Raw genomic sequence first — 21,011 nt, 5'->3', positions numbered from 1 at the left:
CTGTGATGTCACATTGTTACACTTTTCACAAAGTCACACAACTCATGTCAAATTTCTTTCATTCTTTCAATATGTTCATTTATTCAATAAGTTAACTACTATCAAAAATTAAGTGTTATTTTGAAATAATTTTCTTTGTCAGATTATGAGAAGAATAAAGCGGTGACACAGATTTCAAGAAAATTCCTCAAAATTAATCTCATCTAGAAATGTTTTTGTAATGTCTTAAGAAAAAGGCTTTTTTTTTTTTTTTTTACTCAAACTACTTTATTAACCAAACCAAAATATGTGTTTTTTCAGTACAACACATCAAAACAAGTCCATTCCTGATTATACCATTGCAACAAACAGTTTTGTAGCAGAAATACCAAAGGTCAAAGGTCATGCATTTGTTGTTGGTAAACACTGTTACCAGTGTAAAGCAGTGTTGTTTTCGTCAACGATGACGATGACGAAATCATTTCGTTGACGCCACTTTTTTTCATGACGATAACAAGACGGTGACGAGATAAACATGGCTCTTTGATGACTAAAACATGACGAGACTTGTGTGAGTTTTCGTTGACGAGACGAGAATGGACGAAAATGTTAGCGGGTGGTCTGTCAGACGTTTAAAATGCATGACATCTCTGCTTATTGTGCCTGTCAATTAAAACCTCAAAAGTATCTGCTGCTGCATTCTGTCCTTGTTTGGGCACGCCCACCACCTGCATGCAGCGCACAACGTGCTCAGCACGTCACACTGTTTTCATTCATCACAGACAATGGACCATGATGGCGGCAGTTTCAACACAGGGGCTTGGTGGCCGCAAACGTAGAGACGACATATGGGTGTATTTTAAATATAACCCAGCAGAAAATAAAACGGAGTGTATTGTGAAGGAAGATGGTGACAAATGTGGCCACAAAGTAGGCGGAAAAAATACGACCAACCTTAAGCGGCACCTGAAGGCTCGTCACAAGGATATTTTTTCAAAGGTAAGTTACAAGTGTTGTTAACATATCTTATAGCCTACTTAACGTTACAATGTTACTCGACAATCGGCTCATGATAAATTTCATAGTAAGCTTATAAATTAGTAAGTTTTCCACATACTCCTGGCGCAAATGGGCTGCTAACTTCAGGCTAAAAATAGCTTTTGTTATGCTAACGTCAATTCGTGTTACTTTAGCAGCATGTTTAGCCATGTTTACATTCAGTCAGTGACGGCGTGGTCATCTCTTTGTGTGTTTATGTTCTGTCAGCACGTAACTTGATATGTTAAACAGGTCGAGTTACTTTTATACATAGAGTCTGCTAGCTTTAGCCCTAAAAGCAGTTGTTGTGCAGTACAGTAAAGTACAGATGCATTATAATTTGGCCGCTGCTCAGAATTAAAGATCAGAAAGCTTGAGTACAGGGTCAGTTAATAAGCTGTGTATTTTTGTTTTGCTTGTTTGATAGTTAAGACCATTCTATTTTCTTAACATGGTAGTATTTTGACTATTTTTCATAGTATTTTTAATGATATACCTACATTTGACTGTTTTGTATTCAACTGTAAACCTTTACAGGAGGTGTACGTTGTATACAGAGATAGAGTAATTGTATCCCTTCTTTGTTTTTTCCTCAACCAGATCCCAGAGACCAGCACTCCTAAAGAGAAACCTGGTGGTCCAAAAAACAACAGGGCACAGTCATCTATCCCAGCAGCCTTCGCCGCAGCATCCAAATATAAGTCAGACTCCCTGGAACAACGTGCCAAAGAACAGGCGATCGCTCTTTGGATTGGACGTACTGGTCTACCTGCTTGCACAGTTGAGGATGAAGATTTCATCCTCATGATGGAGACCTTTGATAAGAGGCTGACCATACCCAAAAGAACAAAAATAAACAACTTAGTTGACAAGATGTTTGATGATGAAAAACAAAAGTACAAAGAGAGGCTTGCCACAGCACGCAAAATAACAATTGGGCTGGACATATGGACCAAAAAAGGACTTACAGCATCATTTCTGGGAATTAGTGCATGCTTTTTTTGCACTGTGGAAAACAAAGCAAAGCACATATTGTTGAGACTTGACCAGATCACCCACCCACACACTGCAGAGTGTATAAAAACCAGTGTTGACCGATGCACAGAGGACTGGGGAATACCACAACACAAAATTCTGACAGTCATAACAGATAACGGAAGCAACATGATTGCAGCGTTCAAACCTAATGAATCGGATGCATCAGCCAGCTCCGAGGAAGAATCCTCCGAGACAAGTGACACTGAAGACTCTGAGGTGGTTGAAGACCAAAGGTAAATTATTTCAGTTTGCTGTTTATTAACAATTTCAGAATGTCAGTCACATTGAGTTACGCTAGGTTATAGTCACTTATAGCTATTGTTTATTGTATTGCATGGTGTTGTTCATGGCAATTTTACTAAATTTCCTATATTAGATTAATAAAGTGTCTTTTTCTCTTTGTTTTTGTCTTATCTATCTAGGTTTGGACACATAGACAGGACTCCCTGTGTTGTACACACACTGCAACTCGTGGTGAACATGATCCAGAAAGATGCAAGTGTCAGCCGACTGTTGGGCAAAGTTAGATCGCTTGTCAAGCTCTTCCGCAAGTCATCTGTGGCAACTGAGCGACTGCTGCAGCTGTGTCAACTAACTCTGGTCAAAGACTGCCCTACTAGATGGTCCAGCACATATCTGATGATATCACGGCTTCTGCAAATCAAGGACTCAGTAGTTCAAGTTGCAGATGGGATGAGCTGGGACTATCTACTGCCAAGTGAGTGGCAGAGGCTGACTGCTCTGAGAGATTTACTCGTCCCCTTCACTGAGCATACCCAGATGCTCCAGAGCGACACACAGTCTTTATCCCTTGTTGTGCCTGCCCTTCTGGACCTGCAGGGTCATCTGTCTGAGTTCCCCCATGCCCAGGGTTCTAGCTTCAAGGACCTAGCTTCCCTGGCAATGAAGATGAAGGCAAACATGGACAAGCGGTTCAGCTGCTTTCTTGATCACACTGACTCTAAGTTTTCACCCCTCACTGCTGCTGCATGCTTTCTCGACCCAACAGTTTCACCTGAAGCACTCCTTGAAAATGATGATGAGCAAATTACAGCGCTTCTGGAAAAAGCAGAAGAGTACATTGCTCAGTTGGTGCCACCAGTTGTACGGGAAGAGGAGGTTGAAGATGAGGAGCCAGAGGAGGAAGAAAAGGAATCAAAAGAGGGACCACAAAGAAAGCGGCCCAGATTCAAATTCTTGTCAAAAGCAAGCCGGCCATCCAGGTCTAGCTGCTCAAAGCCATGTGTCAAGGAGGAAATAAAGAAATTCAAGGAGCAGCTGTCACAGCCTACAAACGAAGAGACTGCCCTTGAATTTTGGGCTGCACAGGGAGATTCTGTTTATCCAAGCCTAAAACCTATCGCCTTAGATCTTCTGGCCATGCCAGCATCTCAAGCATTTGCTGAGAGAGTGTTTAGCATTACAGGTGACCTCACTCGTGGCCGTCGAAACAGAGCAAGAGCCATTTTAGAGCGAAGCGCTTTTCTGAAACTAAATCGAGGTCAGTAGGCTAATTTTGCTAACGGCAAGCTGTTACTGTTATTAGTACAGATACATATGTGATTGTGATATTCTGTTTGTTCTTGTTGTGAGACGGGCCCTCCTCTGATTTATATTAAACACTGCTGTTGTTTTTATTTATTGAATTTACTACATTGTTTACATTATTTACAGGGTGGTCTTATTTATTTTGTTCCAAAAACTTAAGAACATGTTTGTTTCATACATCCAAGTATGTATAACTCTCTTGTATAACTTACAGCCTACCTCACTGTACCTCAGGAATCTTTAATTATTTTATTACATTGTTTGCACAAGTTAGAGATGGAGTGGGGTTATATGATGTCTGTTTTTACAAATAATGTTCTTCTTAATTGCACTGGCAGACAAGGCCAAGTTGAGCATATGTGTTCTTCATCCATCACTCATATTTTGGGCATGTGTTTGTTCATTGTACTTTAGCAAATTCTGAGAAATAAAGCCACAATTGCCGAAGTAGAATGTTTTTGTTTTGGGCTTTTTTGGAGTAATTAACATTGATTCCACGGTTACCACTTTCTGTGTGTAATGCACAATCCTTAGATCAGAAAGTATTTGCAGTTGGGTGGAAACCTTATATGTCTAAAACCATTCCTTTATTATTGTAATTATTGGTGAAAATAGCTGATCTGCAAAATCACAATGTGTTGAACTTATAGATCTGCTAGTATTTTCACAACTTGTGTGACACTGCCCAACCGCAATCTACAATACTTATTGACCTAAATTAATTTGTTAAAAGACTATACTTCTTTCTTTTCTTGACTAAAACTAGACTAAAACCTTTTTGATTTTTCGTCGACTAAAACTTGACTAAAACCTTTTTGACTTTTCGTCGACTAAAACTGGACTAAAACTATCACATATAGAAGTGACTAAAATTTGACTAAAACTAATAAGCATTTTAGTCCAAAAGACTAAGACTAAGACTAAATCTAAGATGGTTGTCAAAAACAACACTGGTGTAAAGAATGAAAAGCTCTCATTTGGGACTCCACTAACCTTTGGCCTTTCTTCTGTGTGTTTAGATGCTGCTTTGTGAGTGATAAATAAGAGAGGCACTAATCCTGTGTCTGTGTGTGTGTGTGTGTGTGTGTGTGTGTGTAGTGCGTGCGTGCGTGCGCGTGTGCGTGTGTGCGTGTGTGTTTGGTTTGGTAAGAGTCTTCAGTCCATCTCCTGCTGAAGGATTCAGACTTTTTGCCCCTCAGTGACTTGAGTCATGTGTTCTTGTCACATTCTGTGGGACTCAACTTACAACTGAGGATGCAGACAGTCACGTTTAATTCTAAACTTCTGCTCTTATCAAACGACTGCTCACACTGTCAACTGTCTGTGTCCCAGGAAATATACAGTCATGGAAAAAATTATTAGAGCACCTTTGTTTTCTTCATTTTCTTGTTCATTTTAATGCCTGGTACAATAACAACAAAACCAGAGCATAAGAGTTTAATTTAAGAGTGGATATCTAGCCATTTTTCATGGTTTTCTAGATAATCACCAAAATCATAATCAAGAAAACCATGGGAAATGGCTAGATATCAGATCTTAAATTAAAGTCTTATGAGCTATTTTTGTTGTTATCATTATATTTGTCCAAACAAATGTACCTTTAGTTGTACCAGGTATTAAAATGAACAATAAACTGAAGAAAACAAGGGTGGTCTAATCATTTTTTCCATGACTGTAGAAATACCTAACCTGGTTATGTGCTTACATGTGCTTTACAAGGCAGAATTTATTTTCAGTGTAGTTATGATTGCATGGTATTCCAGCAAGCTCTTTCTATTTCTGTTTGAATAATGTAGAAAGGCAACAGTGCATGCAAAGTTAAGATTTGCAACAGTGGATCAATGATTATCTTTTGTATGAAAGTTCAAGTTCAAAGAGGTTTACTGTCAAATGCTTAGTAAGAAAATATGTTTCCCTGAACATTGCTGTGCACAATGAATGCCAAACAATGATGTATAGAATATATAAAATAACAATACAAAAGACATTCTGAAGGCAGCATGTGCAAAAATATGATAGAAATATAAACTATACAAACATACATTTAGTGCAAAGCGATGTGATGGTTGGGAACAATCATAAAAACAGCAACAATCCCCTCATCAGAGTAAATGACAATCCTGGAGGTTTTCCATCAGTGTTGCCAGGTGTCTGACAGTTATTGTTCGTAGTTTTTGCTTTGTATAATGTGTGATCAATAATTTAAAAACCTCTAAATCGACACAAATTGTGAAATGGAGTTTTGACACTTCTACCTCCCTTTAGGCTCTCGTGGTTGTAGTTCAAGCCAACTCATAACTGTTCTGGTCAGTGCCAGATAACCTTAAGCGGCCTCCTGACTGTGAGGGTCTGACCTACAATGAAAAATAGTATATTTTTCATTTCCTTCCCACATAAGATGCAGATTGGAAATTTTTGGATATAAAAAACAGCCCAGTCACCAGAATGTTGGCTACATTTTTTTTAAACTAAAAATATGTTTAATATGATAATTTTGAAACTGCTTGAATCCATTCTTATTGCAGTTGAAGGCTGAAAATGGGAATTTTGGCATTTTCAGCCAGTTTAAGATTATTGAAACTTATAAATATCCCACACATAATGAGTTAATACAATGAGAACAGACTGGGCAACTGTGTGTCTAACTGTAGAGTTGCACAGAATTCCTGAGACTTGAGGATATAATGCTTCAAATAATCAGAATGAATGATTGGCAGCAACTGAATCAGAGGAAAAGCGATTAATTTGTCAACACCACACATTATTTCTTCATCTCTCGTCTGTTAACAGATTGGACCGGACTGAGTCCAACTCGTCATAGCCCAAATCATATTCACAATCAGCACCAACTTTGAAACATCATCAGCATGAAATGTCCAGATGTGGCCACCGTCTTTTTGCTGACAAGCTCATTCTACACACAGACCCCAAAAACCTGGCTGAAGTCCATTATTTCCTCCAGAGCCGAACTCTGATAATGACTGCATTTCTCATGACTGATTGATCACACACACACACACACACACACCTTGTGAGTGCAGAATATCAGCACCAGCTGTCCGCTCCCTGCACCACACTGAGCAGGATCCCATGTTGATTTGGGCTGTTAGATCCACTGTGGCCACAGAGGGCAGATAGGGATGAAAGAGAGAGAGAAGTTTCTAAACTTTGATGGCAATGACATAAAGACTCAAAATGAGATTCCAGCTTGATTCTGTTGCTGATTAGTGGAAATGTATTCCTCTAAGTCCTCGTGATGAAGCTTTATCAGCTTTCAGGTTGTCTGTGAAGCTGTCAGAGCAGGATTCATGCCACCGCCGTGCGTGTGTGTGTGTGTGTGTGTGTGTGAGGAAAACAGTCTTTCATGTTTAGCTGATGGAACGCGCAATTATTATTGCATCACCAGTTCACGAGTGCCTTTCTCTCCCTGTCTGTGTCAATGTAACTGGCAGGAGCAGTGTGTGTGTGTGTGTGTGTGTGTGTATGTGTGGTCTTGGTACCTGTGGAGGTGTGTTACTGTGTTTACAGTGTGTGTGTACATGTGTGAAGACCTGTGATGCCTGTTGTTTTGACAGCAGACAGATGGGAGGTTTCCTGCTGATAATTGGCCAGATGTGTAGCCTGTTAGAACATACTGCAATGATGTTGTGTGTGTGTGTGTGTCTCTCTCTCTCTCTTTTTTTTATATCAAACATGGAGACAGAGCAAAGACTCAAAAACACACCAAAGAAAAATGCACACGTTCGCACACATAGAACACATTCTGAAATAATCACACCCCAGAGATAGATTAAAATAAGCATGCAGACATAAATGTACTGTAGTCACAGTGGGAAACCGTCTTAGGCATTAACACACAGGCACACACAGCAGGAGGAGCTCGCCCCACTGAGTCTGCATTTAAATAAAATGTCAATCATCTTTCCCCCCAAAACAATACACACACGGTACAATATCCTTCTCCTTTATCTGTCGTCTCTCCTGCACTCCACCATATTAAATTTAATTTCACAAATTACAGACGGTAATGAAATAAGCAAACAGCAGTGTCAGACAGCTAATACTTACAGAAGTGCTTTTCATTTGTTGTGTGGACTTTAAAATTAATTAACGGAGCTGTTAAAGGAACATGAAGGTGATAATTTGTCTTTTTAATGAAGCCACAGTTATCTAAATTGCATTGTGCTGCAGTGGAGCTCAGCATCTTTTAAGGAACAGCGCAGAAATCTGTCTGAACACTTCTGAGTCACACTCGAACCTGTTGAGAATTTGTTGTGCAGCTTTATGAAGGACAAACAAATCCCACGAAAAGGCAAAAACCAATAACGCGTTAATTTCATCTCTCAATACATATGACTTCCCCATCTGTGACTCTTCGCCTCAGGGCTGTTGATTCCTTCTGAAGACATAAATCTTTCATAAAAAGACCTGCAAATATGTTTTATTTTTTTTAAAAGGCAAAATAATTTTCTTAAAATGCCAGGCTCTGAGAATCTGTTGCTAAAAACTGAAAACAGGAATAAATTGTGTGAAGTGTGTGTTTTTTGTGGGACTATAGAGTTTATGTTTATGAACAATTGATTTGAGTTAATTACATTGTGTGTATTTCCAACCCGTTCTCATTCCCAAAGCGTAATACACCGACGATTTGTCACACCCCTAGACATATCATACTGGCGCAAAGGGTACCCTTCCACGTCTGTGTGAAACGCTCTGGGTTCTCAATTGACTCCAATATAAACCCGCTCGCGGCGCTGAGAAACGCTTAGAGCAGAGGCTTACAGCCGTCTATTCACTCCAATAATATCCCGACCACGGCCCTCCATTACGCTGCCAGCGACAATCTGAATGGAGAACCGAGGACCCTGTGCACGGAAGTATTTTTCTCCCTATTTTAAGGATTTCTTTTAATGACATCGTCAACATTTCTCAACACAAACACATCAAAGTCTCACTGATAATTCAACAATAAAATAGCTTCATGTTGTGGCTCTCAGTATCATTTTTTTCTCCTTCGATTCTGAGAAATAAACTTATATTCGTTTGTTTTACGGCATTCCACTGGCGGACATTTCTCTCATTTTTAGTGAAAAAAAATAAATATTTTGACTTTGTTTCTGCATAAAAATGGATTTTGATTACATTTCTAGCGAGAAATATATGTTTTATGTTCTTAATATTCACTCAGTGAATGTACATGATCACTTTGTGGCGAAGAGCTCGCCAGAAAAAGACGATCCGCTGTGTTTTATTTTGAAATCTGTTTTATTTTGTAATCTACCGCGATCATAGCGGGTGTGGTCCTATCCTCGCGGATGTGCTGTGCGATCTCATTGAATCGCGCTTCACTGTAAATGGCCCCGACTCTGCTCTCCTGTTTTAGTTAAAATATCTTCATTAAACAAACATTGTTGTCTTTTTTTAGCATAGATAATATACATACAGTGTAATTATTTATTAGACAGTGTGTGATATTCGATATATTGGGTAGAAATAGGTTTTCACAGCCCTAATAGGGAAGAACTACAAAACGAGAGGTCTAGGGAGTTGTAGTTTTTTTAATAAAACAGGTTTTTCCCTAAAATTGAAAGTTGGAAATACTTAATTAGTGGCTTTCCAGGGGTTTGAGGGGATGTCAATCACATTTTTGGCATCAGAATTTAAATATTGTCTTGTTCAATGGGGGATTTGTTGGTTTTTCAGCATATCCTAAAGCCCCCCCACTCCCACCCCTTAGTGACTATGCTCACATTATAGTCCATGTCAACACCTTTCTATAACAGTAGGTCTCATGTCTGTAACCCTTTTTGTCTCTTAGTTATAATCATTTAAATATGCCCCAGGGTTAAGGTTCAAAGGTCAATATCTCAAAGCAAGAATATTATAGAACCTTGAAATTGATATATGTTACTCCTTTACTCCGTTTTTCACATCTCGCACTCAGAGCACTCAAAGGGCTGTGGGAATCTAAGTCTGTTATGGCAGATTTCCAAGGTTTGAAAAAAAAAAAACTTTAAAAAAACTTTGTCATAGAGCTAAACCAAATACATCACCGGAAAGGTCTTGGCCTGGAGAGTAACATATATCAATTTCAAGGTTCTATAATATTCTTGCTTTGAGATATTGACCTTTGAACCTTAACCCTGGGGCATATTTAAATGATTATAACTAAGAGACAAAAAGGGTTACAGACATGAGACCTACTGTTATAGAAAGGTTTTGACATGGACTATAATTTGAGCATAGTCACTAAGGGGTGGGAGTGGGGGGGCTTTAGGATATGCTGAAAAAACAACAAATCCCCCATTGAACAAGACAATATTTAAATTCTGATGCCAAAAATGTGATTGACATCCCCTCAAATCCCTGGAAAGCCACTAATTAAGTATTTCCAACTTTCAATTTTAGGGAAAAACCTGTTTTATTAAAAAAACTACAACTCCCTAGACCTCTCGTTTTGTAGTTCTTCCCTATTAGGGCTGTGAAAACCTATTTCTACCCAATATATCGAATATCACACACTGTCTAATAAATAATTACACTGTATGTATATTATCTATGCTAAAAAAAGACAACAATGTTTGTTTAATGAAGATATTTTAACTAAAACAGGAGAGCAGAGTCGGGGCCATTTACAGTGAAGCGCGATTCAATGAGATCGCACAGCACATCCGCGAGGATAGGACCACATCCGCTATGATTGCGGTAGATTACAAAATAAAACAGATTTCAAAATAAAACACAGCGGATTGTCTTTTTCTGGCGAGATCTTCGCCACAAAGTGATTATGTACATTCACTGAGTGAATATTAAGAACATAAAACATATATTTCTCGCTAGAAATGTAATCAAAATCCATTTTTATGCAGAAACAAAGTCAAAATATTTATTTTTTTTCACTAAAAATGAGAGAAATGTCCGCCAGTGGAATGCCGTAAAACAAACGAATATAAGTTTATTTCTCAGAATCGAAGGAGAAAAAAATGATACTGAGAGCCACAACATGAAGCTATTTTATTGTTGAATTATCAGTGAGACTTTGATGTGTTTGTGTTGAGAAATGTTGACGATGTCATTAAAAGAAATCCTTAAAATAGGGAGAAAAATACTTCCGTGCACAGGGTCCTCGGTTCTCCATTCAGATTGTCGCTGGCAGTGTAATGGAGGGCCATGGTCGGGATATTATTGGAGTGAATAGACGGCTGTAAGCCTCTGCTCTAAGCGTTTCTCAGCGCCGCGAGCGGGTTTATATTGGAGTCAATTGAGAACCCAGAGCGTTTCACACAGACGTGGAAGGGTACCCTTTGCGCCAGTATGATACGTCTAGGGGTGTGACAAATCGTCGGTATATTACGCTTTGGGAATGAGAAAGGGTTGCAACTTCATAGTGAAGGAACGATGTCAACTACTGCAACAGTGTTGATGCATTTTTAATAGTTTTACTACACTACACTTCTAAGAATCAATACATTGTTGGTTTTGGGATAGATCGCCTTTGGTTATGTAACCATAATTTTAAAAAAAGTTGTAATGTTGTCTGAAATTGTGTTCATTTCCTAATCCCTTTTGACATATATTCAGACAATATTTTTAATATTAAAACTGATATTTTTTATTTTTCTTAAATTCATATGCTATAAATTCTGATTCTGATGCATTCCTGTTTTACACAGCATCACAACTTTTATGGAAGTTGAGAGACAGAGACATTTTTCAATATTCAACCCAAACCACAATCCTTCTCAAACCTTAACTAAAGTTCAAGACCATAACCCTTTGCACTTGGAATAAAACTTGCCAGTCAACATTATCAAGCCACAATTATGCAAATCATTCTGCAGTATATGAATGTAATTTCTTGAGGACAGGGGTACTAGACTAAAAAAGTACTTAAAGGTAAAGTTTGGTTCTTAATTAAGACATTTGGATAAAAGTGGAGTTGACAGGATTCATCTACCTTCTTGAGACAGATTTTTAACAATTCCAACAATGCAGGACAACAAACCTGCCTAATTATCAGAAAAAGACTGACAGTCAAGAAGTTTCCTTTGACTTTTGTTTAAAATAAAAGTTAAGATCAGTTCCACTTCTGTTGCTAAGTCTGAACATAATCATACTTAATAAAGTAAGTATAAATAAAATAAATACTCATAAAAATAATAATCTAATGTTTAAGCATATACTGTTTGAAAGTTGCAGTTTTACTGCATTATTAGCTTCATAAATAACATCTAAGAGAGAAGAGAAAGTTTCCAGCTGATTAATAAATAAATAACAAATAAATGTACTGAATTAATTGAAGAGGAAATCCACCAGGAGATTATCAAACTGTACTACTTACACTGTCAATCCATTCAGCCACTGTTGTACTGTATATGTATTCTGTCGGCAGCTACAGTTTAGAAGAAGATATAAACAGTTTGGCCACTTACAACCCATTTGCACTAAGTTCTCTGATTTAAAGAACCAATAAGAAACTTTCATTTTGTGTTGATTTTGGCGCCCCTTGTGGACAAAAATGGTTGTGTTTCCATGTACACCGGTACAACCATGTAAACCAGATCTTGATCTGGCTGCACATGCATTTTCAAACTTTTTTAATACCATTTACCTTTTTAAGCAGAGCTATTGCAGGATTGATAATGATGAGTTATTGTATGTATTTGTTGCTACATTAGATTATTAATGGTAATATGACGACGGTGGAACAAAGCAAACTTTGTCTTAGTACCGTTCATACACCTAGTTTACATGTAAGCCTTTACATGTGATCCAGAAGCTCTGTTATAGTAATTATGTTGATAAAGCTAAAGTTCTCATGTAATGTCACGTCTGTACAATTTTTATTTTTATTTACAAATTTTCTTCATAGCTCAACAAATAATTAGGGGTGTGACGAGATCTTGTGCCATGAGATCTCGCAAGATTAAACTCAACGATATTTCTCGTTGCGTTAAAAATCAGTCTTGCGAGATTTGTGAGCTATCCAAACTTCTATTGGTGATATGTGGGGGCAGTAAAAGGAAAAGAAGAAGAGGAGAAGAAGGAGGGGAAGCAGCAAGCAGCCAGAATGACGTCGCAGGGGCTGGCGGCTCCTTAAGAAGAGTAAGAACTAGGCGAAGTGGCACAGTCCTCCTGCAGCAGTCCCTCCCAGCTGCAGAGCCGGAGTCTGCAAATTGCTAATAGGCTAACAGTTAGCTCTGTAGCAGTACAGTGTGTATGTGCTGCTGCAGGACGTGTTCACTTAGCGATCTCTGTTTGTTTACAACAAGCACAGGACACTCTGTGCACAGTTAGCGATGCCGGTTAATTCACGATTGCTATTTGCAACTCGGTTAAATAAAAGTCTGTTGGACCAGTCATATATTGTTTCATAGTAGTTTTCTTAAAATCTTGTCTCGTCTCGTTCTCGTGAACCCAATATCGTGTCTCATCTCGTGAGCTGAGACTATCATCACACCCCTACAAATAATATTTAAGTTTGAAATCTCCAATTACAATTTATACCTTGTCAAATTTGCAAATGTTTAATAACTAAAAAACAAATAGGCTATACATCAAATTATTTCATGGGGGGGGGGACTTTTAAGAGGCATCAGTTTCAAAATTGAGACTGTGTTATAACCAGTTATAACTCCTTGTAGTTCCTTTAAAACTGGTGCTGATGATGTTCATCCATGCAGTTAGCCAAATCCATGCAGGGATATTATTTGAATGTATTAATTTCTTCAGCATCAGATTCTATTTTTAATCATCAGCTGTTGATTAAACACAGCCTGTTGGTTAACAACAGTTAGGAGGTTAAAAATAATAAACTGGCAGTTTGGCCTCCATACTGCCCTTATTAAATGTGAACAAATCTCTCTGCATTTGGTAACGTTGACAAGCTGTTAATGGGTTTAAGTGGAGGGCAAGACTGTGACCTCATTTGAGCTTCACATGAGAGAAAGGGGACACTAATTCAACCGCCCACCACGCTGCTCCCTGTTAAAGAAGACTACACTTTCAACTCATTGTTTTTAAGGACGCCACATGTTCACATTGCCTTCATGAGCCCCAGTGGTGCATGACAAGTGGGGAATCAGGAGGAAACATGAACATGAGGTGGTATCCATCTCAACTAGGGTATCCTTACCATGCACCACTAACAGCTGGAGACACCACTCCTTTCTTACTCTGCACCTTAATGTTGAGGTTTTGTCATACACAGTGATACTTTTAAATCATTATTCAAGATGGCTGCTTACCCATTCACAAAACATCATGGTGACTATTTCCACTATCTTTATTCAGTCTTTACTTCATACATATGAGACTGTGGGGATTTACTTCATTTTTTCATCTGTCCATGCCTTTTCCAAAGGTCACTACTTAAGAGAACTAGAAAATGTGTGGTCACAAAAGGATTGAAAGTAACTCGCTGGGAGAGAGATAAAGGCTGACACATGTAATATCGAACTGCACTTGACAGTTAACTACACAGACCTGGGTTATTTTTTATCTGTCCACTATATTTTGCATTGCGTCACCCATTGGTCAGGTGGCCCACCAAGAAAACTCTTGGTGGTCCTGAAAAGTTAAAGAAATTACATTTGTGGAAAGACACAATTTCAAAATCAGTGCATGACACGGATGTGGTTTTGGCATCAGGGAGGATGCCAACATGTTTGTTGAAATGCAAGAAGAAATACTTCTTTACTACACACAGATTCGTCAGTTGCCGTTTTTTTAAACTACGGGAGACCACTTTGCGAAAATGCTAATCTACCGCTCCACACTCCAGTCCAGTAGGTGTCAGTAATGCATCTATACGCTGGTTTGCCAACCGCCAAAAAAAAAACAAAGAAGAAGAGTGTGCGCAAAGCATTATGGCTGCACAAGGTGAGCGTAGGATACAAACAAGCATCCTTGGAAATTCCCGGAAAGGAGGACTCTGTCCTCTATAGAATTTTGAGGATCCTTCCTTGGAAACAGCTAACATATGTTACATTAATTATTGACACACATATATGCCAACTTTTGTTATTCTTGTGCATTTACTGTTCAAATGTCTAAAAGCAGTTGTCAAAATCAAAAACACGGCACTGAAGTGAAGATAATTCCTCCTAAGTTTCTCTGACGTCACTGTGGAGCATCAGGAGTCCAAACCAATATGGATTTTTGCTTAACAAACCAGCTGTGTATGTCGTTTACCTCAAGGTCTCTTATAATCCATTTAAAGTCATCATGGGAGACCAGCTGCTTATGTTTTCAATCAGTGCAGGGAGCTGCAGGTAGATGGAGTAAAGTACCTGAGAGGCTTTAATAGTCACTAAACCAATTTCTCTCATTTGATGCCTTTCATCATAGTAATGTAAGCTGCAAGCAGCACTTCGCCCATGTAACTGTAATTATAGGTAAAAAAGGAACCATTGGCTGTGCCTTGTGGGATTGGCGTCACTAAATTACCCATAATCACCGTGGAGGATACAGTTAGAGGTGTTACACAACACATTTTCACAGGATTGTCAGAAAAGGTTTCTGCAGAGGTGTGTGTGTATATCAGGGGGGAAAATGAAAGAAGATTTGCAAAGGGAAGCAATGCAGTTTATGTCTGCTGTCATGATGTAACATTGCTGATGGAAAATTTTATGATAAAAATATGTCTGCACCCATTCGTATCAGTGATATAAAGAAACATCCTGAGGCAAATATAGCAATAGCAATGCAGTATAGCAATGCAAATGTATTTCATTTTCAGGGAATTGCACTGCAGCCTTAACTGGACAGCAACTCCCCCACAGAAACAGCCTCATCCATCCGGGCATGAATGACACCCGTAAAATGCACATATGTTCTTTCAAAGCTGGATCCGAAATATCTGCAGCTGTCATTTTGATGTGAGGACCGGATAAATCAGACTGGCTGTTAGGAAACTGAACTGAAGTGAGATTATTGGAGTGCAGAGCTCACTCTGATCTCTCTCACACACACAGCAAGCATTTGTTGTACTAGCAGTGATGAGCAGGAAGTCCAGTCACTGTAGATTTACATAATGTGCATGAAAATGCAACATCAATTTTACTGAAGCTGAATAATTCTATATTACTCATTAATAGCAATTGGTTGTGTAAATTGGTAAATTTCCAATCAGTCCAATTTGTCACAACATTCAAATGAATTTCACTGACACATAAAAAAGCAAATTGCAGACATTAAACCATCACAGTGAACATCATGGCCACATATTAAATAATTTAATCTACATTTTACCCATTGTCTGTATAAATATGGACATAGTCTCGTTGACATCACCTACAGGTTTCTGAAGAGCCAAAATAAGACAGTCTGGTTGGAAAGAAAAACACTTTCTCCCTGCAGCAGTAAACAGCCAGTACTACAGCATTTGGGTATTATAGCTAAAGATATGCAGACCTATGCAGCCGTGAAGGATGCAGGAATTCAGCATATCATTAAAGTGTTTAAGCCGGACTACCATATTCCCTCCCGCTGTCACTTCAGCAGCACAGTAATTCCTTTATGAACACACACCACAGGGAATTCTCAATATGTGGCATTTTTAACAATAAAAAGCTGCATTCAAGCAGTTCTTTAAAAAAAAACATTTGACAGTGAAGAAGGGCTTAAGTTCCTTATGTTCTCCAGAATTTTGTTATAGCAAACTGATGTCTGATGTTTGTTCTTTCCCCACCAAAAACAATATATGAATGAAAAGCATATTTAAGTTGGGAATGCCCCCTCTGGTAACAAAAATGTACCAAAACCATGATATAAGCTAAACTGTGAATTTTGTTACCATTCCACCCCTAATAAAAATCTTAATGCAAATTCATGTCGTCATGTCCTCGTCCATCTTGGTGTGAAATAACTTAACAGCAATATACAATTGTTGATATATTACACTCTGCATTTTAGAAAGGGAGAAGACATAAGTGAAAATAAATAAATATAGCTGTTTTTTACACTCTACTTGGGTCTGTAATAAGTACTTAAGTATACTAGTCTCTTAGGGAAATGATGGATGGATAAAAGAAGAAATGAAAGGATGAAGGTCTGCTGAGCAGACATATGAATATTCAAATTGATTATTTTTCACATTCATATAACCAGCAGGGAGGGAACCAACTGATCTAGCCATCACTTGTGGCAATCATATTCATTTTATCTAATGGAGAAGTGAAATTCCAATGTCTTAATGTAACACTTGCAATCATGGCCACATGCACACACAGCATTGCACAGAGGCACAGACTCAATCAACAGCACTGAAGTGGCCACCCACAGGAGGCTAAAATCTCACAAACACACACACACACTGATGAGCTGCTGTTCGACCTTGGTCAAAGCCACACTGCTGACAGTGTAAATCTGTTGGTTCCCTGGTGGAACAGAGATGAGAAGAGAGAAACACAAAGCCAGCCTCCATTTGTGTGAGGTATAGTGATACCGAAAACGACTAATGTTTGTTTATATCTTCTCTTCGTTACGTAATAGACCGAAGTATAAAACGATCTAGCTCTATGCAGGAACAGCTCATCTTCTTCATATTTTCTTTCTTTTTTTTTCATTATTATGATATATTTCTTATTTGGATAAATGGTTTACATTCAGAAGCAGAAGTACACAGTCACATTAAACTTCTCATTGCCACATTTACATAAAAACGCTATGCATAAATTGAGGCTGTGATCTCAACGCATAACTTTAATTAAATACTTGCAGAAAATATCATTAGATACCAGGCAGGCAACCAATTTGAATGTTTAATAGGATTTTGGTCTAGTGTGACAATACTTTTTCAAACTATAGCAGGCAGGTGAATATAATGTCTCTCAACTGTTGCATGATTCCTTTTTTGTCAGTCTAGGGGAAATTTATTTGGTTAAATATCTGCATATCTGTGCACACTTTATCCATATTAAAAAGTTGTTTTTGCCAGTTATTTCAAAATAAGATACAATGATCTATAAGGGTCTACTTGGGTAACGCTTTATATTAAGGTCCTTGTAATAACCATTAATTAAGGCCCTTGTAAGTCCTTACAAGGTGCTTATTAACATTATTGTGTGTTTATAAGCTTACATAAGTGTTAATAATGGCATTACAAACACCCATGACCCACCCATTATGTCTTTGCCATGCCTTTATTAATCTTATTTTGTTTGCTTATTGATATTAAAATATACTTTATTGTTCATCTATTATAAGTTAACTATAAGTTAACTATGCTTTTTGCAACTACCGGATCTAAAGCGAGAACAATGCCTTATTACTTGTTAATTAATGGTTATTAAGGACCTTATTATAAAGCATTTCAACAATCATCTAAACTCAGATTTAGCCTCCTCTTCTCATTCTGTGGTCATTTGATCAGAATTACCTCCTCCTTTCTTCCTTCCTCCCATCCTCCCACCTGGTGCCTGGTTTCAGCTGGACACAAACACTCCGACGCCCACACTGCCCCTCTGGTCTTTCTCTAATTGGAATATTTCCAAACCTCATTTGCATGATTGGTCCTTGGCCACTGCATCCGAAGAAGCTACAATTGTTCATGAACGTGTGTGTTGAGGGTCTGTGTGCATGGTGGGAGATGATGTGGATGTATTTAGTCATTGAGGCATATAGAAGCAGCTCTCTGTTTGCCACTGAGTTGGATGCTTTACCATTTTCCACATTTTTTTGCAGTGAATTTCAGAATTCAGATATTCTCATTTCAGCATGAGGTCAAAGGGTCGGCACGGCAGCCTGCTGGAGCATGAAAGAGCTTTCAACCAACATGTGTACCAACCCTGTGACCTACCAGTTCTGTGACAGTATAATTGTCGTTTCAGTCACTAGAGAGCGTGTGGGTGCGTGTCATGTGTGGGTGAAAAACCCTGGTCCCACATGTATAAGACAAGAAACAAGCAACAGCTTCTAGGACTGAGAAGAGAAACCAAGAGCCAAAAACTGCAATTCCTTGACTCGCCACTTGAGGCTGATTCCAAAAGCGAGTTAATCCCCATAGACCCTAATGTTAAAATGCCAAACTTCAGAGCTGTTTGTCTCTATAGCTAATTTCCCCGTTCATTACAACGTTACGGGGGTTGAATTTCTTTCAACCCACCAAAGCTCACCACTGCTACACTTCATTGAGCTTATTTTTGATTGGCCTGGAGTTAGGAGGAGTCAGGCCCATAGACAGCAACAACCAGAGTCACCAGAACCCCTTTGGGCTTAATTTAATCTCCTCAGAAACCTATGGGTGATGTCACAGACAGTCTTATGGCATAAAACTATGCATACACTAAAAGTTTTCCATACTGTGTGATGCAAATGTGCACACATGGGGCATACTTATGACTGCCAAGGCAAGTTATTCTAGCGGCAATAGATACATAATTTTCTGCATCTTGCCCTGATCTTTGCAAGAGCATTCCTTTCTTACTTCCTTATAATTTTTACATAACTGTTTTCACCTTCTGTAAGAGTCTCTGTATTCATGTGTTTCTGTATATTGAATTCCTCTACCACCATTAGCCATTTTTTCTGCAGACACTTGTGATTTGCTAGAGAAAGTGTACATGGTTCAATAATTCAGATGAAGTCTGGCAGTATGACCAGTTAAGTCAGGTTCACTTAGTTTGAGATGAAGACTTTTCTTTCCCTTTCATGGGCAGGAGTCTGTAACAATGTGGTGACCTTTCTCTGACATTTGGTATTGTGCACATTAGCATTATTGTAAAGTGTCTCTGCAGGCATATTATGGAGGGTGATGATTATAAGCATAGGGGACGGAAAGAGCTGACAGTACACACAAGCTTCAGCAATGAAAATGAATGACATGAAATATGACTCGTGTCTGTGTCGGAGCTCTATGCTGACACTTTTTATTTCTATTTCTCACATGCACACACAGTTAAAGGTCTTTAATCACTCGAGGAACAATGTCACACTGTGCCCAGGTGCCAAACACACCACCTCTTTTTTCCATTTTAAATCTAATTATTTCTGTAGAGAGGGACACTTAGCTGTCTGGGCATACAACAGACTACTAACCGCCGGTATCAGTATCGCTCAATTAGATTCTATCAGAAAACAGCACAAAGCTCAAACACTTCAACAAAAATTACAATACATACAGACTATGGATGCCACTGACAATGCAACACACACTGGCTGCATCCTTTTTTTACACATGTTGTGGTATAAAAATGCTGACCAGTTCAATATTGAATTTATTGCATTGTTGTATTGTTCACAAACTACATAAAGACAGGGTTGTACAGACAGTAATGTCATGAAAACGGACTAGCTAATTGACTTGTGGACTAATGGGAGCCCCACTGGGTCTGAGCCCAGGTGCAGCCCCTTGCACCTGCTACCACTCTGCCATCGTCTGTAAAACTAAAAAAGGAAATAAGTTGTTGAGACTGTATCTGCAATGCAAGTAAAAGAGATAAACAGAATCTCTAAAGTTAGAGGACCTATCTATCTATCTATCTATCTATCTATCTATCTATCTATCTATCTATCCATCCATCCATCCATCCATCCATCCATCCATCCATCCATCCATCCATCCATCCATCCATCCATCCATCCATCCATCAAAAACAAAAGCTTAATTGCTTTCTTTTTTCAACAAGGTTGCCATTGTGTTTCACCCCTTAATAACAATAACAATTTTTTAGCAGTTTCCAGAACAGAAGTGCTCACCATCCAATCATTAAAAAAATTGCAGTTCTTGTTGAAACATGTTAAAAGTGGATATTTCTATTGTGTTCCTTAAACTCTTGGTGTGTGTTTTTTTCTTTTTCATTTTCTTTTTAAAATCAGTTCTCGAGTGGTTGGAATAGTTACATTTTGCTTCCAAACTGTATCAGCACAAAACTTGCTGCACAAATTTATGAGACATAATTGAGCATGGGGAGGGCCAATTGTGCACTTTTACAATTAATTTGAATTAATTACTAAATACATTCTCATTTCAGATTCAAGACTAGAACAAGTTCACACACACAGTGCTGAGCTGCATCATATTACTTCCCAGCCTTCAGATGACATGCACATCTTTGTGGCCTCTACTCTGAAAATGTCTCTCTTTTCTTCTCAAGTGACATGAGATGAATACAGTTGTGTTTTACAGATCAGTAGCCCTTTGGTTCTGCATGTGAGGTCCCTGTACTATGTAGGTACCTTTGTCCTTATAAAATAAGTTTATCAGTTACTGCACCAACACCCTCAAGTCATAGTCCTATACATTCTTGTTGTACTTGGGCCATTTCAGCCATTTTCACTCTGAACCACACTGGCACAGTTGTTCTCTATGATGTTATGTACTTTAGGGAGTTGAATTGTATGTGACACTGTTGATAGATGAAGCAAGAGAAGACAGAGAAGTGAGGGGAGGTTGGAGGGGAATCCAA

General features: G+C 38.5%; 1 protein-coding gene across 1 annotated transcript; it reads left to right on the top strand.

The window, feature by feature from the left end:
- The first annotated feature begins 436 nt into the window (after positions 1-436).
- LOC131993643 (zinc finger BED domain-containing protein 4-like) lies at positions 437-3,986 on the top strand. The gene is made up of 3 exons (XM_059359635.1): positions 437-978; positions 1,618-2,288; positions 2,478-3,986. Exons 1-3 carry the CDS (start codon positions 712-714, stop codon positions 3,562-3,564), a joined length of 2,025 nt encoding a protein of 674 aa, XP_059215618.1. The 5' UTR covers positions 437-711; the 3' UTR covers positions 3,565-3,986.
- The last annotated feature ends 17,025 nt before the right edge of the window (positions 3,987-21,011 follow it).

The sequence above is a fragment of the Centropristis striata genome, chromosome 20 (assembly GCF_030273125.1).
Source record: "Centropristis striata isolate RG_2023a ecotype Rhode Island chromosome 20, C.striata_1.0, whole genome shotgun sequence".
In the NCBI taxonomy this organism is placed as follows: domain Eukaryota; kingdom Metazoa; phylum Chordata; class Actinopteri; order Perciformes; family Serranidae; genus Centropristis; species Centropristis striata.
The sequence above is the reverse complement of the archived record's forward strand: the minus strand, read 5'-3'. Positions and strand labels throughout refer to the sequence as shown.

Coding starts and splice junctions, on each gene's coding strand:
- LOC131993643 (XM_059359635.1), top strand. CDS start 712: ATGCAGCGCACAACGTGCTCAGCACGTCACACTGTTTTCATTCATCAC. Junction 979..1,617: donor ACAAGGATATTTTTTCAAAG/GTAAGTTACAAG, acceptor TTCCTCAACCAG/ATCCCAGAGACCAGCACTCC. Junction 2,289..2,477: donor GAGGTGGTTGAAGACCAAAG/GTAAATTATTTC, acceptor TTATCTATCTAG/GTTTGGACACATAGACAGGA.